Source organism: Pelophylax lessonae (assembly GCF_965119305.1).
Source record: "Pelophylax lessonae genome assembly, chromosome: 2".
NCBI classification, from domain to species: Eukaryota; Metazoa; Chordata; class Amphibia; order Anura; family Ranidae; genus Pelophylax; species Pelophylax lessonae.
Window position 1 is genome coordinate 96,102,080 of NC_138769.1, and position 26,858 is coordinate 96,128,937.

At 43.1% G+C, this 26,858-nt stretch overlaps 1 protein-coding gene across 2 annotated transcripts in view; it reads right to left on the bottom strand.

The window, feature by feature from the left end:
• Nucleotides 1-26,858, bottom strand: part of TIAM1 (TIAM Rac1 associated GEF 1) — a 588,418-nt gene that overhangs the window by 210,707 nt on the left and 350,853 nt on the right. For both annotated transcript variants that reach the window (XM_082245498.1, XM_082245499.1), the window contains one exon: nucleotides 15,407-16,374. In XM_082245498.1, the coding sequence (XP_082101624.1) occupies nucleotides 15,407-16,363 (957 nt within the window). In that variant the 5' untranslated portion in view covers nucleotides 16,364-16,374. The remainder of the gene's footprint in view (nucleotides 1-15,406; nucleotides 16,375-26,858) is intronic.

Sequence of the window (26,858 nt, forward strand, 5' to 3'; positions counted from 1 at the left end):
GGCCCAGGTAAGACAAATCAGGCTTATTTCCTTCCCAATCCAACAAAAGCAAGTCAGATCCACCAGCCAAGCAGTGGACAGAGTCTATCCCCAAGAACAATATTTGACCCCTTCCCATTCAAGTACAAAGATTGATTCAGGATAGGTATATAGACAGACCAGATGAAGAGTAGCCTTTGTAATATCCAAAACTTTTTCAGAGTCCATAATAAGGACTACAAGGGTCTAGCAGCAAAAAAAAGAAAAAAAAAAAAAACTGCGTGCTAGGTAAAGGTATAGTGGGCCTTGTCTGCCTACCAGCAGGGCTGTGATTCATTAGTCAGGGTGTCATGGTTTCCAGGTGTGCCTGCTGAAGGTAGAGTCTCCCCACTGGCACCTGTGAGAGGCTTCTCATAGGGCGGTGGAGGAAACCCAATCAGGGGACACATCCAGGCTTGTAACTACCCCAGAAGGCAGATTATGCTGCAAAGGATTCTGTGAGTGGGTATAAGTTTAGGGGTGGCGCATGACATGATGTCTTTGGCGGGAGCAGAGTCCCAGGTGGGAGAGAACGGCTGTCTCTCTTCCTGTCTGAGGAGGAGGATCTCGGGGTGCTGCCTGAAGATCCAGAGAGTGCTGAGCTAAGCTGAGGGGATCCGGTGTGCCGAGAACCTGCGGAGAGGTGTCCAGTCCCAGGAAAGCCTACACAGGTCATGAGTACTGAGGATTGCCCCTGGTGGTCTGCCTGAAGTTAGAGGGGACCACTCCGGAAGAGGTTCGGGGATCCAGTGCCAGCTAGTGGTGAAAGGGGGTACCTAGGTTGAGGACCCTGAAGTGAAAGAGGGGGTACATAGTCAGTGTACCCTGAAGAGATTAAAGTGTAAAGGGGGCACCTGTGGTTTGGGCCCTGAAGCGTTAGTGCACAGTGTGAAGTGCGCCAGTTGAGAGTTGCAGCAGTACAGGAACTTGCAAGGAGAATTCTCAGCCAAGTGCAGTGCTAGAGGAAGCCATTCAGTGACTCTGAGCTATTGCAGTGTTACAAGTCAAGCAGTTCTACAGTCCTGGATCTTCTGGATTAAAGTCGAGGATCCAGCACAGTTTCAGTAATTACACAGTGTTCAATCGTCCGGAAGCGTTGGCTAGCGTCAAGACAGCACTAACCAGCATTTTTTCCAGAAATGTCCCACAATTGTATCTAGTGGAGCCTAAAAGGAGTATTCCACTCATTCCCTTCTCTCATCCCCTTAACTCCAATAAAACACCACAACAAAGATGCCAGAGTTGTCAATGTCTAAGTGCTTACACCCAGGGCCGCAGCTCACAAGGGCTGGAGGGGTAACCGGTACTGATGGCAGACCCACATCAGGCCAAAGGCCTGGAAAACCTGCTACACCTTATTTTCTGCCAAATCAGGGCCAAGAGAAGATGGGAGAAACAGGCAGCAGTGCTGGGTCAGACAAAGTGTAGCTGGTGCTCATTGTCCAAAAAAACTTGATATCCAAGCATGGTCACAGTAGCTTGAAGAACTCTTTTGCCTACCTTAGAAGTAAGCAGTAGGTCTATATGATAGTAGGAGCAGACCTAGCAGCTTTGCAGCCCACATATAGTAAAAATGGGCCTTCAAATCTCAGAGGGCCCATGAGCAATTGACATCTTTATTCCTACAGTCATGTTCATACTTGTGGCAATACAGCATCTACCGTTACAAAGACCCAATACTGACCATACATGTAGCCATTTGATGGCGAAATCAAACTATCATTTTCATTTTCTGATAAAATTGCAAAGCAATCAAAGACAAAAAATGTAAGCAAGGATGATGAAATTGAAGCTGCTCTGATCGAAACCCAGTGGAAAAAAAAAAAAAAAGAAAAATCATACATACAAGATATTGCTGTCTTTTTTATTCTGCCTTCCAATAAACTGTATTGACTGTATCCACAATTGACCAAATTCTGTTGATCAAATTGACAGTTTCTAGGAATTATTTGATTATTTTTTTTTTTTATTCCTAGTGGATGGAGAGCAGTTGAAATTAAATTGAAAGACTGAAATTTGCTGTCTGTGGCCACCTTTGGACTCTTAAAACCAAACCTGGAGAGGTAAAGCGGAGTTCCAGTCATTTTTGTGCATCTTAAAAGTCAGCAGCTACAAAAAATGCAGCTGCTGACCTTTAATAAGCACACACTCACCTGTCCCACGATCCAGCTATGTGGTCACCAGAACCTTTGGTTCACTCCATCTCCTCGGGCCAGCATTACAAGTGTGGGCACCCGGCTGTGACACCTTGCGGCTTCACAGCCGGGTGCGCACTGCAGATGCACGAGTCGCGCTGTGCCTCCTCGATGGTTGGGCAATCTTCTGGGACTTGTGACGATTGAAGATTGCAGGGAGGGAGGGGGAGAGGTGCACCAACGCTTGGATCACCTAGGCGGTCTGAGCGGAAGTGGGGACAGGTACCTGTCATAACTAGGTACTTGCTCCCCCACCAAAAAAGTTGTGGCATGGGAGCGGGGAGGAGTGCTTAAAGTGGAACATCCCCTTTTGGGTGTAGCTCTGCTTTAAGATTGTTAAGCTGGCCATACACTAATAGATTGCTTCTTTCACAACTATACAGAACAGATGAACAAGTCCCACAGGTGGGTTATCGTATTCCAACAGCTGCTGCCAGAAACTGTCCGAAAACCTGAACACCGGCTGCATCTGATTGGATGAAGCTGATATTTGATGCCCAAATTTGCCTGACAATTTTCCACCCAACTCCTTCAGTTTTCAATTCAGTTCATCAGGAACCAGACAAAATTCAAACAGTACATGGCCAGCTTTAATTTAGCTTTAAAGTACAACTAAAGGCAAAACTTTTCTTTGGATAGAAGGGAGATGGATTAGAACCACTTGTCAATTTTTAATTGTGGTCTGTCTTTGTCCCCGTTTGGGAGTATCACCCTCTCTATTTGTCCAGTTTACCATTAGCATTGAAAGTAAACGAAAATCCCAAAATTTGGATTGTCCCCAGAAATGTGACAGGGGGGAAATCTTCCAATGGAGACACTTGTTTTGGTGACCTGGGGGGTCCCCAAGAGACTCCCTTAGTTTGCAGATAAGTGAAGGGAAAGCTCCCCAATGGGACACAGATGGCAAAAATAAACCTTACCAAGGTTATAACTCCTCACTCTGGCCAAAATTAAAAAAAAAAAAGTTTTGCCTATAGTTCTACTTTAATGCCATGGACAGCAGAGTTCAAAAACTACCATTTTGTCCCCTTATATATTAAATGTTAATATCTATGATACAACATAAGAAATCATTCTTTTTATATCTAAATGTCTGTGAAAGTTAATAAAAAAAAAAAAAAAGGACTTTAGACATTTCTACATGGTTCCACTTATGACTAAGCTGTTAAACTAATTAGCATTTCAATGCTGCATTGAAGAGCACCTACGATAGTTCAGTCCAGTCAATCTCCCTTGAATATATTAATTTCAAAAAGTATTTAATGCAAGACTTTGTTATTGCTCATCACATCCGTAGGTGGGGGTTAAACCATCTCATGTAGATATGAAAAGAGCCAGTTAAAAGCAACCAAAGTCTATTCAAATCACAGAATAAAAGTAGGAATCGATAATACATAATGCATTTCTCCGCAGTAGGAAGAAGATCGCTTATGCATAGCCTTGGTTTCCATGGGTTTATTACGCTACATTTGTTCGTCTTCACACCCGGCCTTCTCTTGGGAGTCTTTGTTAGTTACCAAACAGAGCCAGTAACCCACGTGAGAGACTGCTGCTGCAGCTGCCACATATTGTCCAAGTTTTCAAGTGTTTATTTATCTGGTTTAACAAGTTTGGCCAAGCTGATGAGCCGTTTTGTAGAACAGAGCTTTGATAGACTTACAGAGATAAACAAGATCTACTCCTAGGAAGGTGAATACAAGGTGCAGGACACAGAACATGACCAGACTCCTGAAAGCAGAGCATGGCATAGAGTACAGGTTTTTTTAACTTCAGAAGGAAATTGGTCAGCTTCTTCCAAGGTTGGCCATATATTAAGGGGTGGGGGTGGTCACCCAGCTGTCTAGGATGACCTTGAGAGAGACAGGAATTTATTACAAGATAAAGAGGTTCCATGCCATTTGTGGAGGCTTGGGGCAAAAAGTCGAAAGCTCTTTGGGCACCGAGTCATTCAACATAATACTACCAATTTCTACCAAATTTCATTATCACTAAAAGGACAAACTATATTTTCTATCTCCCTTACAAGCTTCATAGAATTTCCTTACTAAACGATTTATCCAATAAGTGTGAATATTTAAAAAAAAAAATAATAATAATTGTGTGTGTAGAATTTTGTTTTTTTGTTATGTACATTGAACAGCCACGTTTTACCATTTAATAAAAAGAATGTGATTTTTGTACTTACCGTAATATCCATTTCTCTGAGTCCATTGACTGACACAGCGCTCCATAAATCATAACTACTGGGTTCTTTTGCTTCTTCTAAGGGTAGGACTAGGCAAAACTAAACACCTGGCAACACCCATGGGACGTCCTCAGCTGGTATACAACCCCCCTCTCTGCTCTAGGTAATCAGTTTAGTAGCAAGCGTTATTAGAAGTATCAGGGTGCTGTGCCTGTCAAACTCAGAGAAATGGATTTTGCTGAAAGTACCAAAAATCCCCTTTTTTTTTTCTTCGTTCATCGACAGACCCAGCACTCCATAAATCATAACTACTGGGACGTCCAAAAGCAGTACCAAAAAGGAAAATGAGGGTTGGGGAAAATACCCAAGGCTAAACATAAGAGCACTTAACCAGGACACAGGAGCCTTAACCGGGTCACAGGAGCCCAGTCTGAAAAATAAAAGTTTAAAAAGGAAAACAACCCTCAGGAAGGCTCTTGAACAGCAGCCTACAAAACTTTAGGGCCAAAAGAAGCATCCACAGGTGCCAAAGTATCTACCTTATAGAATTTTGTCAAGGTATGCACCGACGACCAAAGCAAACTCCTTGGGATGAGCCGGCTTGGGACACAAGGAAGGCAACACAATGTCCTTATTCAAATGGAAGTCAGAGACAACATTGGACAGGAATGATGGATAGGGATGAAGAACCACTTCATCCCTATGGACCACTAAATAGGGACTGCGACAGGATAATGCCATCAATTCTGATATCCTGTGGGCCAAGGTAAAAGCCACCAAGAATGCCACCTTCTGGGATAACGTAGGCAAGGGAATCTCCCGAATATTCTCAAATGGAGGTTTCTGGAGAACCGAAAGTACTAAATTTAAATCCCATGGCGGCAAAAGAGACCGTACAGGTGGAGCCAAATGTCGAACCCCCTGAATGAAGGTACGAACTATAGAGTGCGAGGCTAGGGGTCACTGAAAGAAAATTGCCAGGGCAGACACCTGGCCCTTGATGGTACTCAAGGCCAACTTCTGATCAACGCCCTGTTAAAGAAAGGTTAAGATCTGAGCTACAGAAAAGGATTAAGGCTGAGCGCCAATCAACACACACCAAGAAATGTATACTTTCCACGTACAATGGTATATCTTGCTGGAAGACGACTTCCCCATCTTTACCATAGTAGGGATCACTGAGCCAGACAGACATCTATCCCTCAGTACCTAGCTTTCAATAGCTAAGCCATTAAAACCAGTGAATGTAAGGCAGGATGGTAGATCAGCCCTTGGGACAACTGGTCTTCTCTGAGAGGAAGCCCCCAAGGGACATTAATGGCCACCAGACTGATTGGAAAGATCCTTGCCCTTGATTCTTTGCAGGAATTGTGGAAGAAGCCTGAGCCGAGGATGATACTGGCCTTACTGTGGGCCTTGGATGCCTGCGGTGTCTGCCAGAGGAACCAGAGAAGTGTCTTGAAGGTGGATACCACAAGACTCAGAACCTGTTTGCAAAATGGGAGAGAGAACTATCTGTGTGACAACAGCCAGTGAATCATGGCCTGTGGTTCCTGAAGTTTGTGCAGAGGAAGGTCCACCCTGGTCCGAATTAGAATCAGACCTAGGTAAATCAATTCCCTGGACAGGGATAGGGGGGACCTTACGTAGTTCAGACATCACCTGAACCTTTGCAGGAATTAAATCCGCATAAGGCTCCATAAGGAAAGGAAGACCTTGCAGTACAAAAATTATCTTTTGGCACCAAGCACATCAGCAGAGACAGAGAGAGGTAACCCCCAAGGACTCACCCTACCGATCAGAGGAGCGCTGAGAATTTGGAACCAGCATCACCATGGACACCATCCCTGTTCATATGTCACGGGCACAGGAAGAGGAAACTGAGGAGGAGGAGGAGCTTCAACATCCCCACGAGGCTTCGGTCGTCTCCAGCATCTCCCAGACTAAGGCAAAATGGCCCCCATGACATCATCGGGCTACACAATCATGGCCGCCAGATGGAGACCAGCCTAAGGGAAAATGGCCCCAGTGACTTCATCGGGCTATACAAACATTGCTGCCAACCGGAGACCAGCCAAGACTAAAGGGAAAATGGCCGCCATTAGCTACAACATGCTGCCAGAATCTTTCCTGTGCCCTATGCAGAGGGCAACCCCTCCTGAAGGTAGGACACACGTTAGGGGAGACTCTGCTGCGCACTCTGCACCAATCTCTGCAGTAGTACCCCCCTGCACTATACCCACACTGCAAACAGTGGGGCATGCACCTAGGAGTCTCCAACACTGGGATCCCTCCAGACTACCAGGGCAGGACACACTATCCCAGGACTGTTACAGAGTGGGGATAGCGGGGGAGATCCCAGAGGTCTCTGCTGCATCCTCTGCCCTGGGACCCCCACCAGATTCCAGGTCCAGACAGGGGGAAAGGGAGTGGGGGAAGCCCAGCTCACTGAGGGATTTTTAAGGATGGGAGGAGGGAACCTGCAGGCAGGTCCGACCGTCCCTGGAGGCTACCCGCGTGGGGTAATGCTCCAGACAGAATCCTCGCCACTGAAGTAGGGGAGCTATCGGCCAAGAGACTGCTGTGACTCAGACCCAAGCCCGTTTGTATACGACCCTGCCAGAGGTTTAACTCACGGGCCAGCCTCTGTCCCTGAGGCTATGTCACAGCCAACCTAGCGCGTAGCGCTGGCTTGGTTGGGAGGGGACCACTGGATCTAGATTATACAGCCCGTCGCCCAGCCCGGCAGTTTATTGTTGATCTCCCAAGAGAAAAAAAAAAAGGTGTAAAGGAAGGAGAACAAAGTTGCTAGGACCAGAGATCCCAGCCAGGAGCCTAGGTCCTTACTCCTGACTAGACAGATTAAAACTGATCACTGAGCAGCGAGGGGGGTTACACCCTAAGCGGAGGACGGCCCATGGGCGTAGCCAGGTGTTATTTGTTCTGCCTAGTCCTACTGCTGGAGGAGGTAATATAACCCAGTAGTTATGATTCATGGAGCGCTGTGTCTGTCGATGAACGAAAGAGAAATGGGGGTTTGGCTACCTGCTCTGCATTAGATATGCCTTACTTCCCCAAAAGCTTGTTTGGCTGTACTTCTCTTATGGATCTCAGGAGTGCAGTTTGCTGAAAACGGATCACAGGAGTGCAGAACAGAGAGCTGGCTGAAGCCAGGAGGGGCAGGGCAGAGAGCTGCTGGCTGACAGTTACCAGCTCTCTGTTCAAGCACCGCCAAGTGTTTGGCGGTGCTTGATCGCTCAGCTCTCAGTGTTAGAATAAGGATTAAGTAGGATTTAAAAAAAATAATTGAGATATATATATATATATATACAGTAAAACCTTGGTTTGCGAGCAGAATTCGTTCTGGAAGCATGCTTGTAATCCAAAGCACTCTTCTATCAAAGCAAATTTCCCCATAAGAAATAATGGAAACTCAGATGATTCGTTCCACAACCATTCATTCATAAATCCTTAAATTTATAGTCCTTATAAAAAGATTATAGCATTGCGATAGGTTGTGTAACGATAAAATGTCTATCCACAAATAGGCGCTTCCACAAGGGGATTGGAAGCAAAATCCTGCAGGAGCTACAGGGTATCAAAGAGAAGAGAGGTGCCTCTAAGTGTAGCAATATGGTTCCATTTAATGAAGGTACAACATTTAGCAACTCACATGGTTGATGAATAAAACAGGCACATCTAAGTATGCTGGCATCCGGGGTAAAGCTGTCCACATAGACTATCTTCTGCACCACCAGCTGCTAGTCTGTAATCCTGACCAGGAAGACCACTCTGCAGTAAAGCGATCTGAAAGCGAGGGGCAGCATGGAAAGGATGACGTAGATGACGGTGCGGAGGATGGTCCTATGTGGACAGCTTTACTTAGATGTGCCTGTTCCAATCATCAACCATGTGAGTTGCTAAATGTTGTACCTTCGTTAAATTTAACCATATTGCTACACTTGGAGGCGCCACTCTTTTCTGAGGCTACTTGTATATCAAGACATCGCTTGTATATCAAGTCAAAATTTATTTGAAAATGTTGCTTGTCTTGCAAAGCGCTCCTAAACCAAGTTACTCTCAAACCAAGGTTTTACTGTATATTATATATATATATATATATATATATATATATATACACACACACACACACACACATATACACACATAGGATTCCCATACTTCTCTTTTAACGCAAATCTACAAATCTTCCTGTGTGAAGGCTTGATGTTTCAATTTCTATGCTAAGTGGTTAGTCTTGATTTTGAGATTGGGGAGGTTAAGTACGCCATTGAGTTCATCAGGTGTGCACACTTTCACCTTTCTTTGAAGAGTCCACTACGTCTCCAAATATTTTATTCATCAGTTGTTAAAAAGACTGTCGCTCTACCCCAGTGGTCCCTGAACTGCAGCCTGGGGACCGAATGTGGCCCTTTGCTTGCCTTTATCTGGCCCTTGGGGCACTATTCCACAAAATGAAACCAATCATGGGGCAACATTCCCCCCTACTGACACCATCAATGGGGCACAATTCTTCCAATTTATACCAACAACAGGGGACTATTTCTTGCATTAAAACCAATGATAGGGCATAGATGGCAGGGCATTTTTTTTTACTCCCACTGGCCACAATCCCGCACACCCATTTTTTTTTACTCCTACTGGCCACAATCCGGGACACCCCTAAAGCCTGAAGGACAGTAAACTGCACTTTGCTTAGAACGTTTGGAGCTCCCTACCCTACCCAATTGAATCATGCAGTCTTCTGCCCAAACCTGGACATCTTGGGATTCTCATTATTCAGCAACAGTGGATGAATAATATTTAAGAGAACCGAGCTGACATTATGCCAAAACGGTAGTGCACAACCTGGGGTGTGTTCCAAGATTGCGAGGATACCTTGCCACATATTTGTGGCAGTGTTAAATTGTAAGTCTTGTTAACTTGCTGCACATTTTTACTGGTAAGTACACTTGCAGAGCACTTGAAGCACAAGTTCTAGTTGACACTTTTTAAAATTCAGCCACAGTGACCCCTGTGGTGGGAAGACTATTACACAAAATTACTTAACCAGAACTTGCAGCAGACCTGCAGAATGTTTACATAGATAATTGATCTGGAATCATGCAATGCAGACTTGCTGCAAATGTGCAACAAACTTGTAAAGCTTGGCAAGTCTAGCAATAGCTTAGCAAGTCATTTTCAAACTTGCAGCTCAATTGCTTGCTATCTGGGTTTATGACAGCAGGGGCTCCTAGGAAGTGAGGTAAATGCAGCTGGCTGTCAATCAACCTAGAATTGGAGCAGCATTGGACTTGGAATGTCGAGTCTGCATAGGAAAGCACTGAAAAAGAAAGTATTGTCCAAAAGGCAGTCTTTTTCAAACAGGCCTGGCTTTTGACTTATTTTTTTAAAACTTCCACTTTAGTTACTCTCAGTTCATTCCATTGTTTAATTTGGGTTTGGCATGGCTGTATGCATGTATTCCATGGGATAGTGTTCTTTTAAAAACACTTTTGCAGCTAACTTATTAGTGAATGATACACCTGCCCCATGGTATATCAAAGTCTCGCATCTCTGCCGCTTTGGAGATCTTTAGGAGGAACATACCTAAAAATTACTGCTATGGCCAACAGAAGTCCAAAAGAAGAAGCAATGTGTGTAGTGAAAAACAGATTACCATACGCACACGTGTCCTTCAGTATGGGGGAATAAGCTTCTGGCACAATAAAAAGGCAGCAGGGGCTGTGTACAGAACATTTTTATAACAATGTTTTTGAAGTCCAGAATGCTATGATGAAATGTATAGGAGAGAAAGGAACGGATCCATCTGTAAACATTTACTCCAAACCTTTTATATGGAGAAGATGCACAGACCTATATTGTCATTAAAGTGAAAAGCTCTTCCCCAACTGCTTCGCGGTTAACCTTCTAAATGCTGTGATGTTCCCCAGTGTTCTGAGACTTTCATGCTTTCTTTTTCATTTTAGTGGCTACAGTACATCCCCCTTCTCATCTCCATAATGTAGGCAGGAGATGGAGATGTTCTAAACTCAGAAAAGTGACTTGTGATTTACATTTTGCTTTAAATATCCATTTTGTTTTTTTTTGTTTTTTAAATCTTCTCCACCTCCCCCCCCCCCCCCCAAAAAAAAAAAAAAAAAAGGTTCTGAAAGGGCCACTTAGATTTCCATACTTTAGGACAGCCCATACAGGAGCCCGTTTTTTTCATTTAACCAGCAGTTTTGGACTAAAAAAAAAAAAACAAAAAACGACCCAATTTCCCCATTCGCTTATTCGAGGTGGATGGGCGAATCCTCCCACTGAGCTATTGTATTCTGAAGCTTCCCTGCCATCAGAATACACCGATCAGTGCTGCCGGTTATAGCCTACATCATTGATCGCGCAGGGCAAAGCCGACAGGGTAGATCGACTTCTGTACTACCAGTGCCCACACATGGCTGTCCTTGAACTAAACAAATTTAAATTCATGTGTGGCAAGCTTAACAATGTCCTCTAACCCTTCTTTGCTGATGGCCCTCTTCCATGCGGAATGACATTCCGCATCATTTAACCTACTTCCTGTATGCCCCGGCGGTCACAAACATACTCCCTGGTAATGAGTCACAATAACCGCAAAACACGTGTGTGGTTGTGGTGCTGCAGTGCCATCCATTAATAGAATTCCCAATGCACTTGCGATTTAGTGTACCAAAACTTATGGTAACACTACTGTGGTAGGCTGCTTTCCAAAAAAAAAAGTACATGCATCTTCTTATACGTTTTAGCATGCAAGGGAGTCAATTCACATGGAGTAACGCACCACAAAAGGTGTTCACATAGCCTAAGGGTCAGGTAAAGGTGAAGATTTAAAGCACTGGTAAATATTTGCTTGTTCTTGCTATTCACCCGTTTAGTTTTTAAGCAAACACAGACACAATATTCAGTTTGCTTGCCACAATATATCTTGAAAAAAAAAAAAAAAAAGAACAAGGTGCTCCTGCACTGAAATGTAAAAAAAAAAAAAAAAAAAACAAGAGCTCCACCCTGCAACTATATGTCACTCGAATGTCAAAAGTGATATAACCATATATGTATACAAAAAATAGTGCGCCTCTTATGATGTACTTAACGTAAATGTCAGTGCTATGCGTATACACATTAGGGAAACAACCATTAAAAGTTCATGAATGTGGTTGGTTCAAAAATGGTCAGTCCATATAACAGATGGACAACTGTGACAAAAAGGCTCTCTGAAAAAAATGGAGGTAGTTCCATCAAGTAATAAACCACTTAGAGAAACTGGGAAGTGCACCTTACATGCGTGCCCACCATCAAGCCTCTTACCAGATGGATATGATCACCACTTAGAAAGATCAACGCTGCATAGAGAGCCTCAAGTCCTCTGCCAGAGTCTCCAAATCAGGTAGATATGGTGAATAGGGTCCCAGTATAAAAGGGTCACTTTGTAATAGACACAACTCCAAAGTGAATGTGATTGGTTCAAAAGTGGTCAGTTCATATAACAAAATGACAAATGTGATCAAGTCTTTGTGAAAAAATGGAGGTAGTTCTTCTTACAGAAATTAATAAACCACTTGGAGAAACTGGGAAGTGCACATTTCACACGTGCCCACCACCACCACCACCATTAAGCCTCTTACCTGATGGATATGATCCCCAGTCAGAGAGATCAACAACTCAGAGAGCCTCAAGTCCTCTGCCGGAGTCTCCAAATTAGGTAGGTATGGTGAATAGGGTCCCAGTATAAAAAGGGTCGCTTAGTAATTGACATAACTCTAAAGTAAACTCAGATAGCCATCATACAGGGAAAATGAATAAAGGATTTGCATAGCATCAGTACATATTTATTAATAAAACCACAAAAGATAATGGCACTGAGCAATGAGAGTACCTTTTGTGGTTTTATTAATATGTACTAGTGGTATTGACGCTATGCAAATCCATTATTCCTTTTCCCTGTATGATAGGCATCTGAGTTTACTTTAGAGTTAAGTCAATTACTAAGTGACCCTTTTATACTGGGACCCTATTCACCATGCCTACTTAATTTGGAGACTCCGGGCAGAGGACTTGAGGCTCTCTATGCATTGTTGATCTCTCCAACTAGGGATCATATCCATCTGGCAAGAGGCTTGATGGTGGTGGTGGGCACGCGTGTAAGGTGCACTTCCCAGTTTCTCCAAGTGGTTTATTAATCTCTTTAAGAAGAACTACCTCCATTTTTTCACAAAGACTTGATCACAGTTGTCATTTTGTTATATGTACTGTCACTGACCACTTTTGAACCAATCACATTCAAGAACTTTTAATGGTTGTTTGCTTAATGTGCATACACCTAGCACTGACATTTACGTTAAGTATATCATAAGAAGCAAACTATTTTTTGTATATACAGTTTATCTTACATCGCTGAATGACTTTATGGTAGTATGAACAGCAATCCGCATGATAAACATTAGTAAATCTTTACTAAAGCTGGTCACAGAGGGATCAAAATGTGGTTCAACAGGGAGCAGCCGAATTTCAATCCATGTGTGAGTGACCTGTTTGATAGAAGTCAATGTGGAGGGGGTTATGGAAAAGAGGTTGGGGGGGGGGGGGATAAGGAATGGGCTGTGTTATGCAGGGCTGACAACGCGTGCTTTTTTTCTCTACTTGCACGGTGTTTAAAGGGATAAAACATGTATGCATGCATGCCAAAGACACTTTTTGCCTTGAGAAACCCATTGAGAGGTTTTTACAGATAAGAAAAGTTTCAATAACAAAGTTGTCCAGATATTTCTACCTAGTTGTTCTATGGTTATTAGTCCTTCTATTCTAATAATCACTTATCAAAAGTAGCCTTTACGTAAAACAGCCATACACGGCTCACATTTGCTGCCGAATCAGGCAAAATTTGAGCGGTGGGTGGTCCTGATGGTACCACCTGGTTCACCAAATCTAAATTGAAACATCGAAGGAGCTGAGCATGCAATTGTCAGCTGAACAGTGACTGCATACTAGCAGATGAAAATCACGTTTGTGTATTTAGGCAGCCATAGGCGCTGCAGTTGCATGAACACAATAGCCGTCACTGCAGATTCCTCAATCCACGCTATTCAACGTGGATGTGGGAATCGATTTGTTTTCTCTTGTTAGGTCCAAAGGCTAAAAACAGATAAATCTAGCTTGAGATTAGCAATAGCAGGAAGTCAGTTATGTTTAAAAGAAAAGTACGGACTTCTCTTTTTTTTTTTTTGTTGAATTCGACTTACCTAGGTGGATGCAGCATCGGTCCTACACAGAGAACCAAGTGATCAAATACTTCTGATCGCTTGGTTCTCACAGCTCCGTGAGAAGAAAGCTGCTGACTGTCAGTCACAGCTCTCTGCTCTTCCCCCTCCCAGCGCACTGAAGCACTGGGCTGTGGAGGGGGTGGAGCGGCTGGCTCGATGGGAGGCTGAGCACAGTGCCGGTCCAGGGATCTGGCGGATCCTGACTCCGTGGTCGTGATGACGTGAAGCCTGGACCGACTTCTGGGACGTCAGCAGCGAGCGGACTGAAGTCTACTCTCTGCCGATAATGGGTCACAGGAGTGCAAAACAAACTGCACTCCTGTGATCTATAGGAGAAGGATAGCCAAACAAGCTTTGGCTGTACTTCTCTAAGGATAAGTCACCCCAAACAACTCAGATTCATGTTTTATGGCTTATGGCTTATATACACAGTTTAATGTGCCCCATTTTAAATCTTAAAAATCTGGGACAAAACTAACTTTAGGATTACTGGTCTGTAGAGTGGACTCTCTGTATTTTGTAGACCATGAAAACCGATTGTGTACAACATTTCACTGGCATCAAGACACAGACTATTGGGTTCACAAGTAAGTGAAGGTATGCCAATTAGGGAAATGGATTAACTGGAATGGTCTAACCCAATTATGTTGCATTCAAATTATGCCGGAAGTCCTTGAAGAACAGAGGATGTTAGAATTATGAGTTAAATGGGATTAAGACTGTGCAATCAACCAAAATTTCCAATCACTATAGCGGAGACCCCTTTCAAGGATCGCCTTTTACATAGCTCAAGTGATTTCCTAGAGGAATACGATCGCTAAGATAGCTGACAGCCTGCTGAAGGTTGTTGCAGAATCGACAATCTGTTAAAGGAAAATCAAAGAGGTCTTCTTTAATAGATTATACAGCTAACCACACACAAAGCCCACAGAGCTCTAGAAGTGCACTACTTAGTAAAACGTCAGGCTTAACAAGGTAAGGGTAAACATAGACTTTAAGAACCCAAGTATAGTATTAAGTGGGTGAGGTTTAGAGATAGTATTAAAGTATATCCAAACCCAAAAATCTAATATATTGCAGTTTATCAGTTCCTAGCTGTGTATTGAAGTTTATCAGTTCCTAGATATGGTGGCTGCTTTCGTTTCCTATTTATTAGACATATCCCCTTTCTTTTTAGCTTGTAATTCTGGAAAAATACTTCTTGAACCTTGGTGATTATAATCACTCCTCCAAGGTACGCCATCTATAGGGGGAGCCATGGTTGTCAAACAGGCTGGAATTCAAACATGTCTAGTTATACTTTAAGAGCCCGTTCACATTAGCGCGACTTGTAAGGCGACTTGTCAGCCTGACAAGTCGCTGTCCATTGACCGCTACAGGACCCGTTCTAATAGGAGCGACACAAGTCGCTCCGACTTAGAAAAAGGGTCCTGTACTATTTCGGGGCGACCTCGGAGCGACTTGCATAGACTTCCATTATGTGAAGTCCCTGCAAGTCGCTCCGAAGTCGTGGTGCAATGTAATGCACAAGTCGCCCCCGAAGTAGTAAGGAGTCGTGTCGCCTCAGTGTGAACCGACTCTAAATGTAAGGACATAAACCAATTTTCATGTTTTCTAAATATGCAATATAATTTACTTACATTACCGAAAAAAATAAGTAACCCTTATAACAGTAAATCACATTTCGGGTTCAACTTTAAAGCCTTTACCTGAGTGGTTTTAGCTCTCCGCCCATGCATGCTATTACTGTGACTGAGCTTCAAGTTAGTGGCTCCTTCAGAGAGACAATGGGACTTCCGGCAGGGCAGGGTGTTATAGTTGCTGTATGATGGTGGCTCATCGGCTGGAGCAGTTGCTGGTTTGTATTTTAAAGACTCAGGAGAATGTGAAACCAAATTTCTACAGTAAATCATGAACTTATTCCTAGGGACTCCATTGATGGAGTGTGGGCTTTTCTGTGGGTACAAGTCGCTGAGGGAGTTGGCACGTTGGGAAGCGTCCAGTTGCTGAGGGGAGTCTCCAGGATCATTTCGAATGGTTTCATCACAATCCTTTTCTTCAGTGGAACATAAAATTTCCTCAGTACTGGTTAAGTGTTCTTGGCTCAGGTCCGAGAGGGAGAATTCTAAGCTGTCCTCGCGCCATATGTCAGCGGATTTAGAACGTTTCTTCTTAAACCTGTCAGCATCCAAGAGGTTTGGCCCGTTTGCCATGTACAGCTGAGAGCGACTGTTCCCATCTGTAAAATAGGCAGATTCATCCCCGTACAGCCTACTTTCTTCGGAGTCCTGCATGCTCTGCATGGAGGCCGCTGTAAGGACGGTGCTGCTGTTCAAACTTGGTGTAACTGAGGAATCTGTGTGATAGGAAACCGGCCTCATACCCATATCCACCCAACCTCGGCTATCGTAGTCATCCAAGTTGGCATCCTGAGTGTATGGCTCCATGCCATTTTCTGCTAGAGACTGTGGGATGCTGGGAGTGCTGCTTGACCTATTGCTGACCTCAGAATTTCGGTGAACCGGCTTTCCCGATGACGCATGACGAGTGCGTCGAGAGGCTTTGTTGGAAATGCGAAGTGAGCGGGATGTGTGCTTACGCCCAAGGCTGGGATGGTCTTTACCATACAATGCTTGCTCTACATTTTGGCTTTCTGCGTTGCCCATGATTTCACAGTCTAGGCAAAAGAAGAAAAAAAAAAGTAAATAGTAGATCATTACATGTCTAGATGGTAGTTAAATCAGTTTTGCTGGTAAGAAGTAAGAGGAACTCCACACAAGAATTTCATTGTATAATCCAGTAAATGTAGGAACAGCAAAAAATAAATACAGAGCCCCACTTGGGGAAGAGATCTTTGAAATGCTGCACTACTTAAATGCATCCCCTTGCTTATACTCACCTCTTTCCATCTCATCTAGACGCTCCCTAGTGAGCCATCGGGGAAGGAAAAATAGGGGGAATCACCTCTCAGTACGCCACCTGTCCTGCTGTCTAGCTGACAGATGTACCAGCGCTGGTGCCCCTCGAATTGCAGGGTGTTGAGACACCTCTCTGGGTTGGAGAGGATGCTATACTTGTAGCCTACCCCAGCGCACACATACTATCAGTGTTTGTTGTCCAGTATTGGTAAGATTTGAGTGCGGCATCTATTATCGTTTTGCAGATGATCTCTTTGCTTTATATAATAATCTAATGCCACCCCTTTATATCTCTCAGAGAAAAAATGCTTTACAGACCAACCAACAGCCTCTAGGCAACTTTTGAGCAGCCAGTACGTTATATTCAGGTATTCACCAATGTGTGATATTTACATATGGTATGCTGCCCTCTTTTCCACCCCCTCCACATCCGTGGGGGAGGCGTTCACTGGGTGACCACTCTTGCATGTCATAAGGTGATGGAGATCTGAGACACTTTCGGTGAATGTTCTCAAACTTCCTTATACAATAATGTTGCTTGTTCTAATGTATCACCTCCTTTTTACACAGGAATTCTAAGGCAAATGTATCTACCGTAAAACCAATATACCCCTGAAGAAGCGGACACCTGAATACCGCGAAACATGTCGGGTTATTACCCGGTGCTTTTGGTGTAAATCACCGGTTTATATATTGTCATTGCCTATTAGAAATACATCTGTATATTCCTGATATACTGCTTTATACATGTTTTTTCATTTCATGTCCATGTGTTGTCTTATTTCTGTCATGTTTTTAATCTAAAGAATAAATTTATACATTTTTATATATGATGTTTATTCATCTTTAAATACAGTACCTCAAAAATCCCACCAGCCCTCATTTCATTTTCTTTACCTTTTTTCTTTCTCCCTTTTTTTTCCTAGCTCCCCTTCCCTACCCACCCTGATCTTTCCACCTTCATTCCCCTATTGTGTGTTTTTTTCTTGTCCTCCTTCCCTTTTTCCTTTTTCTTCTTCCCCCCCCCCCCCTCCCTGCCCCTTCCCTTTTTTCTCCCCTTCCATCTTGCCCTTCTCCTTCTTCTTCCCTTCGTTTTCCTCCTTCCCTTTCTTCCTTCTCCCCTCTTTACATTTGAAAGTACGGTTTTTGGTGTTGGACCCCTCACCCGGATCCTGCACAGACCTGTCCTTTCTTGAATAGTTTGATAGGGATGTTGGTACACTGTTCAATTTTTTCAACAAACACCCCCTTATGCAGCAAAAAATAAATATTAAAAAATAATAAATCAGAACTGTGTGATTTGTCTCATTTTCTTCTGACATTCCTGGTTTAAAGCAAATCTGTCATTAAATTTCCCACTTCACATGCATCAAAAGAATGCATGCAAGCACTGCAACAAATTACATCATTACTGTGTGCTAAAAAAAGTGCCTTTGGCAAGTCATGAATAAACTACTACTACAAACAGAACACGGTCACAAACAAAAAGCATCGGCAGCCTAGGTCACATGGTCTGTGGCTACCAAGAGGTAGCATGTCTTTGGAGACCAAGGAGGAAATTTTGGCTCTGTTTTGGCAAAAAACTCAAGGCGTATGTTGAGCATCTCAGAGTAAGCCACCATTCCCCTCATGCATTTCCCGAACCACCACAACGCTCAAAATAATGAATTCCATTAGTCTCAACTGGCCCATCCACACCTGAGTGTTTTGCTTATTGTCGGTCATGTAAACGTGGCTCCCCATTATGCCACTAGTAGTTGAAATTTAGTTTTTTGGCCTCCCTGTAGTTAAGGGAAGCAAATGTTTTGTTAGGACTGCTCTGGGCTTGCCTGGTTTGGCTACTTCCCCCTGTATCCCAGGGACCTGGGACAGAGGGTTGAAAAGCACATATTCCAGCCAATCCCTGCTCAATACGGTGAGTGACCAGCAGGGGGTTGAGAGGGGTGTAAATAGGCTGGAACCCAGCGCAGAGGTCTCTTGTTCATGGCGGAGTAAAGCCCCCGTACACACGCACAGATTGTTGGCCATAAATTGCCAGCCAACGTCCGATCTGCCGATTGTAGTCTTGTTAGTATGATGCTTCCGACAACCAACTGCGAATTTTCGGCCGAAAAAAATCTGGTGTGCATGCTATAAAATTTTTGTTGGCCAACGAAGAACGGCCGATTGTTCCTCAGTCAGTACAGATTTCGGCAGACAAAAATCAGATGAGCAAGACTGGGCATGCTCAGAGAAGAAAAAACACAGGGAAAGTCAACCATCACATGACATCACTTCTGAAGTTGGTTTTTGTTGGCCAACAAAAGTCCAGTTCAAGTCTAGAGCACATTTCAACCAACAAACAACACTGGACAAAAGTTGGCCGATCAGTTGGCCAACAATCTGTGCGTGTGTACGGGGCTTAAGACCCAGACTGAGGGCAGTGGCATTCCTAGGAAATCCACCTGCAAGAATCTTTTATTGGGTCCCAGCTACTGTTTGGCTGGGGGACCTCTGTTCTATTCTGCTGAAGCACTTGCAGAGAGCTTCCTAGGGATCGGGTGAAAAAAAACAACATCCAAGAGGTGCTGGGACTTTGATAGGGATTTAAACAAGGTTTATTAGAGGGCTAAAAACATTTGGGAGCCCACTGGCTCAGGTTAGGCTGCTCACCCCCCTACTGTGGGTACTCCAGCAGGTTACCAGAAAAAGATGTGCATGTATGGAAGGAGCACCAGATCAAAAGATAAAAGAGCCTATGTTAATTTTTTGATATTGTGTTAAAAAGACAGCCAACTTGTTTCGTGGGTCAATGGAACTTCCCCCTTCATCAGGGCTACAATAAAACATAATATAATGTAAAAATATTTGTGGCTGATAATATGAACCTATCATAAAACATCATGAATAACATATACACGTGTGTACACATAAGGTGCATATTTCTAGATGAGAGTATCACTTAATATCCAATTTTCCTTAACATCTTCATTTTATTGCATGTATGCAGGTTTGTGAATATGCGGGTATTTTTGGGTGCAAGTATGTGTTATCCATGATGTTTTAGGATTGTTAGGCTCAAGATTTTATCAGTCACAATTATTTTTACATCATGTTTTATTGTAGCCCTGATGAAGGTGGAGTTCCTTTGACCCCTGAAATGCGTTGGCTGTTTTTTAGCACAATATCAATAAATCAATAGGGACTCTTACCTTTTGGTCTTGCTCTCCTTCCATATATGCATGATCTAAGGATCTAGGACACAGGCAGTTGGAGTACAGAAGCTGACGGATACTGCATGAGGCTACACAATGTTCAGGACACTGAGTACCAGCCTTCTGGACCTAGAGACTTTCTTTGGCCTCTTTTGGGAGATTTGCTGTACTACCAGTACACTCATATTCCTGTTGAGGCGTTCCAGTTTTCGAACGCTTTTCTTACGCTTCAAAGCTGATGTCTTCACCCTGAAGTATTAGTTCAGTATTTATGTCCCCTGTTACAAGTTTTGAAGATACTGGTGTATCCTTAAGCCTAATACACACAGGCCAAATGTCGGGCGGGATCGGCTGGTTCAACTGATACTGGCTGACATTCAGCCCGTGTGTACGGCAGCCAAATGTCTGGCTTCTGTCAAAGGGTCATGATCAAAAAAGGTCTGCCGACCAGCTCCCAATTTGCAATGGCTGAGAGCAGTAACCGAAGTGTTCTTGGGGAGGGGCCCACCCTCCTGTCAGAACACAATAACACAACAGGGGAAATTGCTGTACTAACATCATATTGTTAGCACAGCAGCTCCGACCTAAGCAGTCAGGTTTTTTTTTTATTCGTTCAACCGGTGGCTTTAGGCTTACCCTATCCAAGTTCATACCAAAAAATAAAAACCATAAAAAAGACCTGCACAGCCTGATCTCTGAGTCAGGTGATTGGGAAATTCTGTGTGCCTGGCTGCCATATGCCTATCAGGGAATGGAACCAGGGATCAAACAGCCAGACCAGTTACAGCTCTATGCTACATAAAGCTTGAAAAATACATGAGCTTCTTTGGGTAAAATCATGCTTTTTGGCCTGCAATTTTTAGATGCTCACATTTTTAAAGTCTATGGGGCAAAAAGCACAATTCTGCTCCTGTACTACAAGTCGCAAGTACAACGCACAAAAAATGCCTCTATCACATGGATATGCTCACCCTAAGTGAGAATGGGAGCTAAGAGCGCACAGAAAAAAAATAAAATAAAAAAATAGAAAAAAGTATTTTCTAGCGATCTCAGGGTGTCTACATTTTTGTGTATAGTTGATTTGAATACTTTATTGACCCGACACATTGACTTTAATGAACAAGGCAGTAAGCTCTTTTTATTCTCTGAATGCATTAAAGCCAGAACGTTCTGTTTTAGTTTCCTCTCCACAAGCAGCAACATACATCTTACCCCTCTTGTGCCTTTCTTTCCTTTTACACTGCACAAAGCAAACACAAGGAGCCATTCAATGTACGGGGTCAAGAGCAGCAGCCTGTCTGCTTCACTATAATGATCTTGCCCACAGTGTGGCCACTTTCAGCGCATCACACAAATTGGTCAGCCGGGTACAATAGGCAATTGGAAATGCAGTACAAGTTCTCTTACTTCGAATGGATGGGTGATCTCAATTAAAAGCAATAGTACCGTCAGGGAAGAATACCAGCAAGTGAAGGAACAGATGCTCCAACACAAAAGGCAATTCTACTTTCCCTGAAGGTAGAGTCCATCTTTCTACAGCACTCTAAACTGGCTACGTTCTTAACCGATTTCTGGAAGCAATGAATTGTCAGAGCAGATAGAGTACAAAGTTTTTAGAGAATGCCCGCTTTAAACACTAATACGTAATGTGGCTGTATGGTTAAAGACTGTGGTGGCTGACCCTGACTTCAGCTCTAGCCCAGGAGGCATGGTTTTTTTGTATACAGACTGCCAGATATGAATAATCCAGTTGCTTAAGATGCTAGAAAACTTCCACACTTTTGAGAATGCAAGTAAAGTAACATAAAAAAACAGGCAATGTTATGTTCAACTTGTCAACCCACCCAAACTATATTTGAGCAGGTAACAGTTCAGCTGACCACAAGTGAATCGGTTCAGCAAGGATCGGCTGAATTTTCGATCAGTGTATGGCTGTCCCTGTTCTACAGAAGTTGTTTGTTGAGCGAACAAGTTGCAAAAAACTTTTGTTGATCAGCAGCTGCAGCCACTGATCAGTGTACTCTGGTGGCAGCAGGAGCTGCTGTCAGAATACAATGTCCCAAAGCAGGGGGGTGGAGAAGGATTCCTCCATCCACCGTGCTTGTTTGACTAAATGAAAAAAAAAAAAAAAAACCACAACAACAAGCCTTGTATAGCTAACTTTAGGTGAGAAATTTATACTCGGTTGATGACAACTTCTTCCAGAGAGTAGAAGGGAGGAAGTCGTCATGACGAAACACGTTAGTACGGAGCCAGGTTTATGTGTTAGTGGAAGCACTTGGCAGCTGATTGAGAACCACTTTCTCTCACAGCCCAGCCGGCTGTGTGTGAGTTAACACCAAGAGTGTTCGATACTATTATCTAAGACTGCAGTGGTTTTATTGGATGCTCGTGTATTACATTACATGTATATTGGAAGTATAATAAATCGTGACTGCTCTATGTGGCATCACTATGTATGGCCTTGCTTTTCCTTAACATATGTTGGAGAGATTATTTGATCACATCTGAAGGCAGATCGTTAATTAAAGAGGTGGATTAACATCATAGATCTCTCACGCGTGATTGCCATTCTTGAGAAAGTGTGGCAAGTTTTACTTGTGAGTGTAGGTCCATGTGTGGAGGTGGAGGGCAGCACTTGGTGATCCTTTGACCAATTAAAAGGTGGACACTTTGGAATTGGAGGTAGAGGATTTTGCAAGTGTTTTTGTTTTATTCAAGGTTGGATTTTACTTGGGACACTTTAAGAATTTATTTTATATATAGATTTTCTTTTGAATATATATATATATATATGCACATACATACATACACAGTAAGCCCTTGCTCCATCAGTTTTTGCGGTCCCGGTATATTGCAGTTTTTTCTGTAATGTTATTTTACTATATAAATCGAAAATTAAATATTTTTGTGTTTTCCATTGCTCTTGCTCTGTCTCTCAGTATCTTATGTGTTTAAATGGGTTTCTATTGTTTTAAAAGTGTGTTTAAAGACCTTAAAATGCTTTTAAAAGTACAGGGACAGTAAAAAAAAAAAAAAAAAACACAACATGCCTACAGTGTATTTTAATAGGATTTTTCTATTTCGCGGATTTTCACTTTTCGCAGGTGGGTCCGGAAAGTAACCCCGCGATGGAGGGGGGGTTTACTGTATATATTTATATATATATAAAAAATTTTTTTTTTTAATTTTATTTTCTTTCTTTTGAATGTTTGAGGCCCCGTTCACATAGCAGCGACGCTACTGCCCGGGGCGACCTCCGAGGTCGCGGCGCGCTGCTCGCCCCGCGACCTCGGAGCGGCCGGCATGGACTTCATGACATTGAAGTCTATGACGGTCGCTCCGGGTCGCCCCAATGAAGCTCTGGACCCTTTTTCTAAGTCGGAGCGACTTGTGTCGCTCCTATTAGAACGGGTCCGCAGCTTCCCTATGGAAGGCGACCTACGGCGACCTGTGAGGCGACCAGGTCGCCTCACAGGTCGCCCCAGTGTGAACGGGGACTAAAAGGAGCACAAAAGTTAGTTCCGGTGATTTACTTCTTAATTGTTTTTTTGTATTCTTACAGGAGCATAAAATATTTTATATTCACAAAGTGCTGTATCTAACTGGAATTTCTAATTAGGGTTATTCATTTATTTCTATACCCATTTTCCATCAGAAAGGCAAAGGAATGGCATGGCAGCGAGGCAATTAGCATTTTCAGAAGGTAAGCAATCTCAGTAAGTAGACTTCTCTCCTCATAGGTTTAAAATGTAAAATTAATCTAGTAAGAAAATTGGCTATTGTCGTTTTGGTGAATAATTTGGTGATCGCCAACAATCAGCTATTATAAGACCATAAAAGAGAATCTCCATGCTTGCTGGAAAACTAGGGTCAACCTCAGACCTTTTTAGCATGATGAAGCTCCACTTTAAACCCCTTTAATTATAAATGGCCTCCAGCAGGTTGATTAAAAAATAAAAAAAAAAAAGAATGGAACCCTCCCCATTCACACAAGCAAGATGAATTGAGAAATCCTCTTCGCCATGCTGTTGTATTCTGACTGCAGGGGCTCTTCTACAGTCAAAGTACACTGATCAGCAAATGTTTTTAACATGCTAGTTTGACAAAATTAGATTATTAGGTCCACTTCTCTTGAGGGAGATTGATCATGGATGGTTGGCAAAATCGGACAGTTCCTGCTACAGTGTCCATATTTCGATCCATCTATGGGCAGCTCAATGCCAAGGTCTTTGAATGCACCAAAAGCTAAGCAAACCTTATTGCTTCAGTGGCCTCTGAATTTCATCCAAGCAGTCCCAAAGTTGCTGCCGGGACTTAGAGCAGGGGTATGCAAACTGTAGCCCTCCAGATGTTGCAGAACTGCAAGTCCTTCTGACAGCCACAAGCATGACATCCAGAGGCAGAGGCATGATGGGACTTGTCGTTTTGCAACAGCTGGAGGGCCACAGTTTGCATATCCCTGATTTAGAGCATGTGGCATGAGGGCACCCAAAGCATAACACCACAGCAGGGACTCCACTCATCAGTCTGCTCTAAAGTGGGACTTCACTCTCCCAATCAACAAGGACTATTTTCTTCATATCTAGGTTTCTAGCATTAGTAAATGGATAGTGATGTGTATCATATTTACTTGTTTTAAACTTTTTTTTTTCTGCAATATGCAAAGTGAGATTGTGTTCCAGCGCACAGTTCTACCCTTTTTGTGTATCTGCTGAAAAAAAAAAAAAAAAAGTCCTACACGTTTAATTGCTAGTTGGAGCCTTGGGGGGAATCAAATGTAGTTACTGCCAAATGGAGCTTTGCAGTTCCACTAGAAGTAGACCAAAAAATAGACTCTCAACTTGATGGGGATGGTCATTGGACTAAAGGAGGGGCAGCTTTCCATATAAGAAAGTCAGATGCTTAAAGTAGAACTTCACTCTCTCAATCAACATTGACTATTTTTAATCCTTATGTTGTTAGTATTTGTAAATAGATAGGAAGGTATACAATATTTAATGCTTTTATTTTTTTACATTTAGTTACTTCCTGGTTTCCAGGACTAGGCAAATTATGTCATACATCCCAGATGGCTTTAGGAGGGGAGGAGGAGTCCTCCCAACTAAGCACACTCTCCTGACTGCATGCCTGAGCTAAAGGCAAATGGATTCCATAAATTAAATGCTGCATGAATCATATGACCTTATTATAGCCATGGCCAGAAATGCTAGGGGGTGTTTTTCAAAGTAATTTCTCAACCAAATAAAGCATAGAGACATAGATGAATGGGTGAGTTTGTTGTAATAATAAAAATAAATGAAATTAAGCTTTAGGTTTGTGGTGCTCAGATGCCGTGTAGTTCCGCTTTTGATTTGGTCTGCGTCTCAGTTTAAAGAGGTGCTGTGTTGCCTATCTGGAAGCTTGGTATAGCATACTAGTCATGGAATCAAATAAAGCTCCTGAAAATGGTTTAATATGTAATTTATGTCACGGGGGCTTCAACAATGCAAAACTTCTCATCCATGCCCTCAATTCTCAGCAATCTCTTTTTGCCGTAACTATTATATGTTCCCAATATGTTACAAAATTTACACTGGTAGAAACAGACGGCCTGTAAAGTCAACACTCCCAGACAGGGCCATGTTTAGAGGACATGCTGTCCTGGGAACACCCGAAGGATGACACCTATGTTGTGTGATTTTTTTGGAAAAGACCCAATTCTACAATGTACTATTATTGTAGGCAGTGCGCAGCCTGCCTTACACCCATAACTACTTTTACCTGTACAGACCAACTGACAATAGAAAGGAGGGAGGATTTCATGTTTCCTAAACTATAAAGTCTGACTCCTCTTAACACCATCTGCTCACCATTCGCTCTACAGTAATCGGAGTTTTGCCTTTAAAGAGGTTGTAAACCCGTCCAACTTTTTTTTTTGGCAACCTGTAAGAGAAACACATGAGCTAGTATGCATCGCATACTAGCTCATTATGCAATACTTACCTTAGAATGAGCCCCCGCCATGCAGCCCGCTTACCTGTATGATGGGCGACATGTCCAGTCGCCCGTCTTGCGGGATCGCGGCATCCGGCCATCTGATTGGCCGGAGCCGCGGTGACGTCACTCCCGCGCACGCGCGCGGGAGCCAACAGTCACGCCACGGGACTCTGAAGAAACGGCACCAGCGGCCGTTCCTTCAGAGCGCATGCGCCAGTGACGTCACTGGCTGCATGTAAGGTAAATATCTCCTAAACGGTACATGTTTAGGAGATATTTACAGTACCTATAGGTAAGCCGCCTTATAGGCTTACCTATAGGTAAAAGTGTCAGAGGAGGGTTTACTTCCTCTTTAAGTAGAATTATAGGCAAAACTTTTTTTTTTTTTCATTTTGGATAGAGTTAGGGAGGGTTATATTTTTGCCATTTGTGTCCCATTGGGGAGATTGCCCTTCACTTCCTGTCCCATAGCCAAGCAGAAAGTAGGAGGAAATCCGTGCAAGGGAATTTCTTTGGGACCCCCAGGTCACCAGAACTAGTGTCCCCACTGGAAGAGTTCCCTGCTATTACTTTTCTGGGGACAACCCAAAATTTGGAATTTTTTTTTACTTTCAATGATAATGGTAAACAGGAAGAATAGAGAGGGAGAATCATTTTAATGGGGGCACAGACATCAATAACAACCAAATAGGTGTTTTAATCCCTCTCCACTCAGTCCATAACTAAAAAAAAAAAAGTTTTTCCTTTAGTTGTACTTTAAATGTCCATATAGTAGGTGGTAATGTTATCCTCGTAATTATGTTTTGCACATTGGTTTGCATACAGTAGGTGGCCGGATTAAGGAAAATAAGTTCTTACAATATGTTAAATATTGAAGCTTATTGCTCCCCCCTCGCTCTAAACTTCTGCTGCCCTAGGCACAGCCTGTTACCTAAAGCCCTCCTCACTGACCTCGACACTCACCAACCCTCAACAGCTCAGGGAATAGTGTGTCAAAGCTAACAATCATCCTACTATACTGATCGAGAGGAGCAGAAAACAATATGGCCACCCCCTTTTGGTTTATCAAA